We start from the raw sequence: 12,752 nt of genomic DNA on the forward strand, positions 1-12,752 counted from the left end.
TGTATATATTATAACATGAAAATGTTAATAAAGTATTATACGTATAATACTTTACATGAACGTATTTGGTTCAAAATATATTTAAAATAATTATCGACGAAATTAAAAGATAATATCAAATGACTGAATTATCAGATACATTGAATTATGATTACGAGTCTCTGTTGTGAGGTCCACTGTGATTTAAGAAATCTATACTTTTTAACTATATTCGGAAAATGGTAAAGTGTTTTACAAGTAAGAACAAATGTGTCAATTTACGAGAACTAGACAAATGTTAATGGAGATTCCTGTTTGATTTCCCATACATGCTTTACCATAATTTCCTCGTGACTTTGTTAAGATAACTATTTAGCTTTTATATTATTTAATGTGAAAGTGAATCATAGAGTGTAAATAACTTAGATAATGGATGTCGACTAGATAAACAAATGGATGAGTTACATTAAAATGATTTCTATACGTAATTATTATTATATATATATAGAAAGTATAAACATTACATGTAGAAATTTATAATATTTATTTCTATTACGAAATTACATAATATTTTAAATAAATATATAATACTCATATATGTAAAACATTATTAATATTTTCATATTTACATATAATTAATATGCAAACACATATTTATATATGTCAAGTTTATAAAATAAAACATATGTTTTAGATATATATATTAGTTTAATTTAATATTCTATATATAACTAATGAATTATATATTTTACAATATATAGTTTATTGATATCTATATATTTTATTTGGATGTAGATATAACTAATAACGTTTATGATGCGTTATTTATGATTTGTGGTAACTACAAATGTCTATAATAGTTTTCTAGGAATAAGATATGCATATAGTTAAATATATATATGTATATAATAAGATGAAATATTATATATTGTAATTGTTAGAATTAATTATGTAAAATAACATAAATTGTTATATTAATATTAATAATATTATTTATATTATTAATATCATTATTATTAATTATTGTTATCGTTATTATTTTATTTTTATTCTTATTATTATTTTGATATCATTATTAATATTAATATTAATATTAATACTATTATTATTAATATTTATTTTATAAAAAATAAATTAAAGAAACAAGTACAAATCCGTTTCTTGTGTCCATCAACTGTTTTTTATTGGTATTTACTGCTCTTAATTGTGGAATTAAAAACCAAAACAATCCAAATCTCAGTTTAACTTCACGTACCAATTTCAATTTTTCTGTTTCTGATTTAACTTCCTGTCTCTCATCGTTATACGTCAACTTCGCTTGTCAATACAAAATAATCGTTATCAATTCTTGTTATGGCATCAATCAATTACATTATGTAATCCTCTACTGCTGCCATTCGAAAAACAAAAATAGAAAATATAAAGAAACCCAGACCCGTTCCCTTGTTCTTATACCTTTTAATCAATCCTTCGAATTCGAAACAATATTCAAAATGTAATAATGTCATTTTGTTAGTAATCCTCTATTGAAACTATCTGAAAAGTTTCATATCTCAAATCCTAATATCGAAGTCTAATTTTGAAGTCAAAGATTCAATTTTTAAAAGTCAACGAATGTTCATCGATTCAATTATGGTTCTCTATTATAATTCAAGTTCAATTGATGATCCATAAAGATTCTATGAGTGATTTGCAACATATTTCATCTTATAATCACTATCTCAAACAATCTAAATATCAAAATCTTAATCTGAGTCGTTCTTCGCATTATTCAGTGTTTTGCTGCTGCTTAATTTACTTTCTGTTTATCTGATTGAATCAGATATTACAGAAGAACGTTTCTATTTCAAATTGAAAGTCGTAAATTGAACAAGTAATGGTTGTTATGATTAGTATGTGTTTTCTGGACGTCTGGTAATTGGGAAGAAGATGATGGATAACAGAAAACGGGTTAAGAATATTATGAGTGGGAATAATTACAGAAAAACTATGATAGAGTGATGGTTTGCTTGTGTTTCGGTTGAGCGAGAGGTCTTGAGTTCGAGCTCGGCTAGTGACATTTTTTTATTCCGAGCATTTTAAGGTAGTTTCCTTATTAAAACTATTATTATTATTATATTTATTATTATTATTATTATTATTATTATTATTATTATTATTATTATTATTATTATTATTATTATTATTATTATTATTATTATTATTATTATTGTTATTGTTATGGTTATTATTATTATTATTGTTGTTGTTATTATTATTACTAGTGTTTTAATTATTATTATTATTATCATTTTTTTATTAACTAATATCATTAAGTAATAATACTATTATTATTAATATTAACATTATTATGATCATTAGAAATATTATTAAGTGTTATAAATATATAGATTAAAGATTTTGGAATAATATTATTTTGTCATTATTATTATTTGTAATATCATATTTATTATTAACATAAGTACTATTATTATTAATATTATCATTATCATTATTTGTAGTGTATTATTGAAAATTATTATTTTTACAACTATATTATTATTACTACTATTATTTTTACTACTATTATCATTATTATTATTATTACAACTATATTATTATTAAAAGAATCATTAATAATAAAACTATCATTTTATCATTTTTATATCCAGATAATAGTATTATTATCTTTACTTTAGTAGTATTACAATTATTAATTTTACAAACAAAAGAGATTTATATATTAAAAGTATATTACATACTATATTTTCATATGAAATATTATTAACTATAATGAAAACTAAATAACATATAGGGTATAAAAATATTTTAAAGTATTATAAGTAAACACATATATAAATATAAATATTAAATTTAATATGTTATATATACATAACAATAAGTTACCATTTAAAAATATATTATAATAAATATATATACAACTTTGTTCGATTACAATTATATATGTTAATATATATACGAATGATATAGGTTCGTGAATCCAAGGCCAACCCTGCATTGTTCAATATCGTCATATGTATTTTTACTACAAAATACAGTATTGTGAGTTTCATTTGCTCCCTTTTTAAATGCTTTTGCAATATATATTTTTGGGGCTGAGAATACATGCGCTGCTTTTATAAATGCTTTACGAAATAGACACAAGTAATCGAAACTACATTCTATGGTTGGATTATCGAATCGAATATCACCCCTTTTAGCTTGGTAGCCTAAGAATTAGGGAACAGACACCCTAATTGACGCGAATCCTAAAGGTAGATCTACGGGCACTAACACCCCCCATACTGAAAAATGGTATGCTTTAGTACTTCGAGTTTATATTATACAGATGGATTTCTATTTTGGGGATATTCGATATGCATAATGTTAATGTCGGTTACCAGGTATTCAATCCATATGAATGATTTTTAAACACTTGCGAGTGTATGATTATCGAATAAAGGAAATCTTCTGGTCTATTAAAATTATGGAAATGATTGATTACGATAAACTAATGAACTCACCAACCTTTTGGTTGACACTTTAAAGCATGTTTATTCTCAGGTATAAAAGAAATCTTCCTCTGTGCATTTGTTTGTTTTAAAGATATTACTTAGAGTCTTTCATGGCATATTTCGAAGAACGTTGCATTCGAGTTATTGAGTTCATCAAAGATTACTATTAAGTCAATTTATAATTGGATAATGGATATTATGAAATGGTATGCATGCCTGTCAATTTTTCGATGTAAAGAAAGTTTGTCTTTTAAAAATGAATACAATGTTTGTAAAATGTATCATATAGAGGTCAAATAACTCGCGATGTAATCAACTATTGTGAGTAGTTTATAATGTATATGAACGGGTCCTTTCAATATTTATAAGTTCTTTTTGGTTATGTATGCATTGATGTTGCTGCTGCTAACAGATACATTTATTTTATTTCTCATAGCATTGATGTATGCATTGTGTTTCACATTAGAACTGAGACATTGGTGATATATATAACTAATTAGTAAGGCTCATATGGTCCTATATGATTCATTAGTGATATGAGTTTTACATGTGGGTTATTCTATTGATTATGACTCATTAGTGATTTAAGTTTTATTTGTGAGTCATCGTATTGATTGAAAAGTATTTAATTCATTATTTTTTATATACTTAATGGCTTTGTTTCATGTCTGACCTATTTAGGTGTATAACTCTGTGTTGAAAAAGATTTAAAAATGTAATTCAAAACTTTATACTAAGCTGAGTTAGTAAAGGTTTTAGGCATGTACCGTATTTTTAATTTAGTTATTAGTTTCTTAGTGATTTTAGAAGAAAAGTTTTGAGTTAATAAATGTTTTTTAGCATGTACCATATGGCACATGGCACATGGCACATGATAAGATACATTGATTATGGTAATTGTTTCCTTAAATAAATTAAATTTTATTCAATAATGTTAAAAGATGCCAAAATAAAATGTGTATTTAATATTATTTTGTCTTTAGACGGAAAGTTTTGAGTTAATAAATGTTTTTTGTCTTTAAAACCATAAACATATAAGTCCATTATGATAAATTTGTTTACATAATCGCGCGAATTCGCGGGCCTTAAACTAATAGTAGTAGTAGTAGTAATAATAATAATAATAATAATAATAATAATGATAATAATAATAATGATAATAATTATTATAATAATAATAATAATAATAATAATAATAATAATAATAATAATAATAATAATAATAATAGTAATAATATTATTAATAATAATAATAATAATAGTAATAATAATAATACTAATAATAATACTAATAATAATAATAATAATAATAATAATAATAATAATAATAATAATAATAATAATAATAATAATAATAATAATAATTACTGTAATAATAATAATAATAATAATAAAACAATGTATTATTTAAAAAAAATGACTTTTTTGCTTCGTTGGTTCTTCAATTATACACGAAATTGCAATCCGAGTCCCTCAAGTTTTTTTTTATGGATTTTCGAGTCCTTAAAATTGCAAAATTTTGCAATCCGAGTCCCTCCGTCTAACTTCCGTCTAAATTGGCCGTTAACCTTTGACATGTGCCATGCATGTGAGGGTAAAATCATCTTTTTCCTCTTTTCTTTGACTTTTTTGCTTCGTTGGTCCTTCGTTTATACACAAAATTGCAATCCGAGTCCCTCAACTTTTTAATTCGAATTTTTATCTTTAATTCATACTTTTTTTTATCTTTGATTCGACTTTTTATCACCATCATCTCTCATCTTCTTCTTCTAACTTTTTTCCTAGGTGGTTTATCCGTAAATTTTATTTTTATTCGATTTATCTAATAATTAAACAATTTTGGTATATAACTAAATAAAGAATAAACATTCCAAATAATGTATAAATTATATTTTTGATTCTAATAATTATTATAAGTTAATTACATTATGTAAAAATTATTTTTACTATTTTAAAGGTTTATAACAATTTATATAGATTTTTCGTTATATATATACTAGCCGATTCAATAATAAATACATAATAATTATTTAATTGATTAAATAAATTTATAAAAATTATTTTTCATTAGATCTATTATATTACAAATTTTCATTAGTTAATGATAATAAAAATCGATTTTTAACTATTTATTCTAAATTTATTCTAGTTTTGGTTAATAAATAATAATAATAATTAATAAATTATAATATAATTATATAAATTAAGTTTTGATCAGAAAAATACTTATAAATATGTTATTAAACTGATATAAAACTTTGATAAATTAGCTCTCAATATTTGTAATTATTAACTAATAATTAAACCGTATAGATATAATATTGTTAAATTTTAATTTTTAATTGTTAATAAATACAAATTCGACTTTAAAAATTATAAAAATAATTTTTCATCAGATTTTGATACAAAATACTAATTGTAAACCATTAATATAAAAAGTTTGAATTAAAGATAAAAAAAAAAAAAGATAAAAATTCGAATTAAAAAGTTGAGGGACTCGGATTGCAATTTTGGGTATAAACGAAGGACCAACGAAGCAAAAAAGTCAAAGAAAAGAGTAAAAAGACGATTTTACCCTCACATGCATGACACATGTCAAAGGTTAACGGCCAATTTAGACAGAAGTTAGACGGAGGGACTTGGATTGCAAAATTTTGCAATTTTAAGGACTCGAAAATCCAAAAAAAAAAAACTTGAGGGACTCGGATTACAATATCGTGTATAATTGAAGGACCAACGGAGCAAAAAAGTCAAAAAAATTGAAATTATGGGTTTAACAGGTGATTAACCCGTTGACTCCTTGCAGGCTCATAACAGTAGTGCACAATCTCATTGCTCTTCGGCGTATTCGTTCTCGGTAGTGCCTATGACTGAAAGTACTTTCTATATTGTGGTGTAAGTTTTTTGTTTTGTGGTGTATTTTATTTCTACGTGAAGCGACGTTGTTTTTCCAAGTTAACTGTGGAATTAGCAAGCAACAAGCTTTGACTTGTAGGCTTACAATTCACTCCCAAAACCGGTCATCATCGCTACAAAATGCATGATCGGGTCCGCGAAAACAATGGTTAAAACACTCATACGTACCCGTCTACTATCGAACCCAACACATACAAACATATAGTAAAATTTATAAACAGTCAATCCCAACAATTTCGACTCATAAGTCATAAGTAAATCCAGTCTATAATAAAGTTTCATCATAAGTTTATTACCATATATATACTGTCTTGCTTCACCAATAGCAGATCAACATCCCATCTCAAACTACCCATTTGAAAATAATATGTGCCATTTAGTTAGGAGAATTTGCTCCAACTACAAATTATACATGTAGAGTTATCTTTCATGTTTATGGTTCTATTATCATATATTTACTACTCCGGTTTGTATACCTATCCATACATGACAAATTGACAATTATATATTTAGATTATGTGATATGCACATATTACTGACCATGCCGACTCTACATACATGGGATTGGGTTCCTATGACCCCACTATCTTGAATTTTTTTTGGGGTTAAGGCTACTCAAAGGTCATATGTATTTTTTTGTCTCGATTTAGACCATGTATCATAAAAAATACTATTGTAGGTTATATATAGTATGGAAACGTGTTCTAATGTAAACAAAAGGTGACCGGTTACCTGCTAAACCGGTCATCTTCATCTTTGATTTCTTTGTTCTTGGTGTTCTTTATACTTTTTCTAGTTTTCCGGTGACTTGGGCGGCGGAGCACGGTGGTTTGTGGTGGCCTACGGCGGCTGTACAACAAATTAACATAAAAATACACCAAAATGTGCAGATACCTTCGGTTTATCAACCTAAACACAAACCCATTATTAGATTCGTCAAACAAACTCTCAAAATCCATGAATCGAACGATTCAGTTTCAACCTTTTCAAAATAAAAAATCCACATAACTCGATCAATAATAGGATTCAGGAAGGATATAATCACTAGATGAAGGATTCAATGCCTGAAAATAACTTAATCGCAAAATCAATTGTTCTCTGAAGTTCATCAATGACGAGTATTTTAATAGGTTAACAAGTTAAGTGTGTTTACATTAACACACTTTTTCAAAGTTTATGACCTACAATAGTATTTTTTGGGTATATGACCTACATCGGGACAAAAAAGAAAGTATAAGTATATGACCCTTGAGTAGCCTTTGATGGGAAAATGGTCACAACGGGCAATCTACAAAACGGAAACAAACATCCGTTTGACAAGCATTTCCCGACCCATATGAACCTGTGAGAAAACTAACAAATAAGGTATACCACAATCACCACAAATCAGCCCCAATTCTGTTCCAAATCAGTAGCTAAACAATAATCAAGCACACACTAAATACACGAGACTTTTTACGTGGAAAACCCCTCAAAATCGAGAGTAAAAACCACGGGACTCGTAAGCCACTTAAATTCCACTATCATCAACAAATAGAGCAATACAATAATCCTTCTCTAGATGAACTAGAGGTATACAACATCATCATACTCTTGAACAACAATAATCAACAAGTATATGAAGAAATTAAAGACAAAAGATGAATGATTCACCCAATAAACTGCCCTCTGTTCCAGCAGCGAGAACACGAGCTACAGTCCTCTTTAGACGAATTCAATGATTGAAAACCTTCGCACTGATGTCAGGAAGACACAGCCCAAATTTGATGAAGATCCAACGGTTAGATCTCCGGGGATCGTCTCTGTTATGACCTGCTGTTTTCAAAACCGGGAATGGAATATCTCACACTTTTTCTTGATCTCTCTGATCTCTCTTATGACCAAAAATAGCCGCACACTTGAAGTTTAAAATGCCCTAGAATGATTGACTAAGTCAACTAGCATCTTGGGCCTATTTTGTTGGGCTTGGGCCTTTCTCATTAATTGGAAACCAATAACCCAACAAATCTCCCCCTTTCCAATTATGAGGAAGGAATCGCCATCCCGGCGATCGAGCAACATACCTTGAGCTTCTCACTTGCTAAAGCCTTTGTGAACATGTCGGAACCATTATCATCGGTGTGAACTTTATCAAGTTCAAACGAACCATCTTCAAGACGTTCTCTAATCCAATGATACCGCACATCTATATGTTTTGTCCGCTTATGATACATAGAATTTCTAGCCAAATGAATCGCACTCTCATTATCACAAAGAACCACATATCGTGATTGCTTAAACCCAAGGTCTTGTAGAAACCTTTTCATCCACAATAGTTCTTTGCACGCTTCTGTTGCTGCCATATACTCAGCCTCGGTTGTAGACAATGCAACACACTTTTGTAACCTTGATTTCCATGAAACTGCTCCCCCTGCGAAAGTCATCAAATACCCAGAAGTGGATTTCCGGCTCTGATACCAGTTGATGGCAACGGAGACAGAAGCCAGGACCACCACAGAATATTGTCCGCTTTGGGAACAGCGAGCCACCAGCGACTCTTTAGACGAATTCAATGGTTGAAAACCTTGGCACTGATGTCAGGAAGACACCGCCCAAATTTGATGAAGATCCAACGGTTAGATCTCCGGGGATCGTCTCTGTTATGACCTGCTGTTTTCAAAACCGGGAATGGAATATCTCACACTTTTTCTTGATCTCTCTGATCTCTCTTATGACCAAAAATAGCTGCACACTTGAAGTTTAAAATGCCCTAGAATGATTGACTAAGTCAACTAGCATATTGGGCCTATTTTGTTGGGCTTGGGCCTTTCTCATTAATTGGAAACCAATAACCCAACAGCCTTAACCTTTTTTTTACCATGTATAGTTCAAAATGTATAGGACACCACTAAATTAGCTATAGGACCTCATATATTTTTAAATTTTATGGTTTTTTTTAGGTAAACAACTACTAAAGTACACTTCAAATATAATTATCTTTGAAAAAAAAAATTAGGACTCCATTGAGATTTCATCATAGATTCGCCACTAAATACTAATTACTGATCGGTCTATGTGCAAACATTTTAGTCCCATTTTGGAAAACACAGGAATAGAAGAAACCCAAACAAGGTATTTCCCCTTAATTTTTGATCCTTTCCTTCTTTTGTTATTCATCATCAGATCAGATAGTTGATTATTGAAAATGTAGCTTGCTGCATGTTGTATTTAAAGTTTGATTGTTGCTTGTTGTGATTGTTGATGACCATAGGGTGTTATCTTTATATGTTTTTAAATTTTGGGTTGTTGTGGTCTATGCAACATCAGTACCACTGTACCAGTCACACCAGTTAAGTAACCAAAAATGAATAGCTTGAAAGCGGTCACCACTAGATAATTCCTATTCCTATATAGTTATATACGTATGTGTGTAATCTTTTTGTTATTATCATTGAAGCTCCACTAACAGAGGTGAAACATGATAAGGAAAAAACAAGAACATACGCAAAGAAGAAAAAGGAGTAGCAAACACCAATTTTTAACAATACATATGGGATATTTTATAAGGATGGCATGGCAGCCTTTTTGTCAATGTAAAAACATCATGCTACCTATATGATCAAGCTCTCTCCTGGAGATAGCTTGAGTACCACTTTCACATAACCATATAGGATATTATCACCGTTGCATCTATTTTTTTAATGTAAAACTGCTATGCTATGTATGAAATACATAAATATGTATCGCTGCCAACAACAGTTAGTATTACTGTAGCCACAGCAACGTGTGGCCACATCTTCCTCTAGTTTCCAACCAAATCTCCTTAAAAAAAACTTACCCTGCCGAGTGCACATAGGGGAGATCAAACGAAACCGTCGGATTAGACTTTGGTTTTGCATTACATCACCGCTCAAATAATTAATGACCAATAAATCGTATATTAGACTTTTGTATGTTTTTTATTTGCGAACCTCTTTAAAAAACCATCAAATAGGTCAGTCTTAGTCTTGTTTAGAGTAAAAAAGAAAAAAAGAAAAGAAAAGAGAGAACTTAGTCACACGAAAAGATGTGGATGTTTAGCAAGTATACTTGGCAAACGGGTCAGGTTAGGTTGCTTTGGGTACAGGTCAAAATGGTATTGGGTTGAAATGGGTCATGAGTCAAACGGGTCACATTTTTAAACGGGTCCGTTGGGTTATTATCATTTTATTTTAGTTATTATTATTTATTATTTTTTAAGAAATTTTTTTTATACATAAATGATATTACCCTGAATGATTTCATAAATGTTTGACGGATGAAACTTGTTATGCTCGACTCATTTGATCCATTTACAAGACCCATTACACCTATCTCTATTTATCGAACTTTGGAATTGATACTCATTAGATCTTTCTTTTATATTTTGTATAAAACATAATATGTTGAAGGGAAACTCATTAAACCCTTTTTAAGTTTTGATTTACATTGCTAGAGCTAATTTTTTTCAAGACCCAATTGACTTAAAAGCTTGATCCAATTGATCCAAATTTGAGTGTATAAGTCACAATTGTTAGGCATATTAGCGAGGATATTAATATTAAAAAGCACCAGCGAGCTAGAAATATTTTTACAAATTCTGCGTACCAGCTCTTTAATAACTACCAAAGTCTAATGTACTTAGTTCACTGATTATACACTAACAGTACTAAGCTTACTGACATGTTGAAAGGAGAATTAGACAATGACCAACTCCACACCTTTAGGCTTAATTGATTCGATAAGCTTAGCACGAGAATGCAAAACTTGCTTCATCGTAGAATCATTTGAAATTGCAATCACAACTTTCTTGAGTGACACAGTAGTTTGTATGATATATGCAGCAAGTTCAAAGTCACATTTTCGACCCTTATATTTGGTGATTTCAACAAGCTTGAGGTGTTTATGGGGATTAGTAGCATCCCTTGCTTTCTTCCTTCTTATGATTGGTGAAGTCCAACATGGCTGAAAAAAGATCCACACCCTTGTTAAATTGTTTAACATATATGCTATATAAAAAGTAAGATAGCTTAATTGAGCATTGCGTGAGTACCCTAATAGAAAAAGTCTCCAAATTTGGACATGCATTCAATACGGAAGCCAAAAATAGAAGACAATCATCGTTGCTACCACCAACTGCGAGTCTCAATTTCTTCAGATTTGGTAACTCGGGAACAGAGTCAATTATTGAAAAATCCTACAAAAACATATAACAGCATCATAAATATTTCCATCAATGATTGAATTCTAAACACGTCCAAACTATGAGACACTAACCTCGGGTTCATCCACGTTTATGGAAAGATACTGCAGGGACAAAGCAAAAGACGAAATCTGGTTGAACACATCATTGAAACTTAAAAAACTAATATCAAGTTCCTTAAGTTTTGAAAGATGAGCAAGACGTAAATCTATATGGAAACCTTTGCAGGTGAACGATACAAGGTCCAGATTAGATAAACAGATCGATTTAAGATAATAATTTTCCTGTATTTCAAAGCGTTTTAGGTAACGAGCTTGTCCATCAATTTCAAGATGATCCAGGTATCGTGGGTAATGGATTGATACCATCTCAAGTAGTGGAGACTACTTTATTAATTCATGAAATATTTCTTTCGTCAAATTAACATTTTTCAATATAAGTTTTTTAGACGTAAATCTCCGTGGGAAATCGTAATTATCGGAAATAGAAAGCAAATCCAGTTCAAGAAACTCAACTTTCTTTACAACTGCAAATTCAAGCCAATTATCAATAACTTTTTTATGGTTGCGATTCAAACCATAACGGATCCGGAGGTCCTTAACTTTTGGGTGTTTGTAGCTTCGGATGGCTGAGTTCACCTGGTTAATGTACTTCTCCCTTTCTTCCTCATCTAAACTAGCCACCCTCACCCCATTACAAAAATGTTCGGGACCATAAAAGTTTAATTGCCTTAAATTTTGCCACACGTATCTCCATCTTGTAGCAAGACTGCTAGTAGCCACCGCATCCTTGACAGGCATAAGAGCCAGTATCAAAACAAGTACATCATCCGACATTTGGCTTATAATATCATATGAATTTGGTCTTTGATGACTTCCCACCTTCACAAATCAAATTCATTACTAATTACTAATTACAGTAAAAGTAACCATAGCAATCAACGATAATACTATACGTAATTAAACTTTTGCATCCAGATCCCTATTCCTAACCAAATATATGTCATTATCCACTGATGAAATGAAACAGTGTTAACAGAAAAGTAACAACAATAAAATATATGAAAAAGTTTAAATTTAAACCTGAATTTGAAGACTAGTGGAGGAGTTCTGTATGCAATCCATAATCATAAATATTTAACCTGCGGCATAGGGTAAATGTGC

The 12,752-nt window shown here is 29.5% G+C and overlaps 1 protein-coding gene across 1 annotated transcript; it reads right to left on the minus strand.

Moving 5' to 3' along the window:
* Nucleotides 1-11,972: 11,972 nt before the first annotated feature.
* LOC139869172 (putative F-box/LRR-repeat protein At4g15060) lies at nucleotides 11,973-12,425 on the minus strand. The gene has a single exon (XM_071857494.1). It carries the CDS (start codon nucleotides 12,423-12,425, stop codon nucleotides 11,973-11,975), a length of 453 nt encoding a protein of 150 aa, XP_071713595.1.
* Between the last annotated feature and the right edge of the window lie 327 nt (nucleotides 12,426-12,752).

Source organism: Rutidosis leptorrhynchoides, chromosome 9 (assembly GCF_046630445.1).
Source record: "Rutidosis leptorrhynchoides isolate AG116_Rl617_1_P2 chromosome 9, CSIRO_AGI_Rlap_v1, whole genome shotgun sequence".
Lineage (NCBI taxonomy): Eukaryota > Viridiplantae > Streptophyta > Magnoliopsida > Asterales > Asteraceae > Rutidosis > Rutidosis leptorrhynchoides.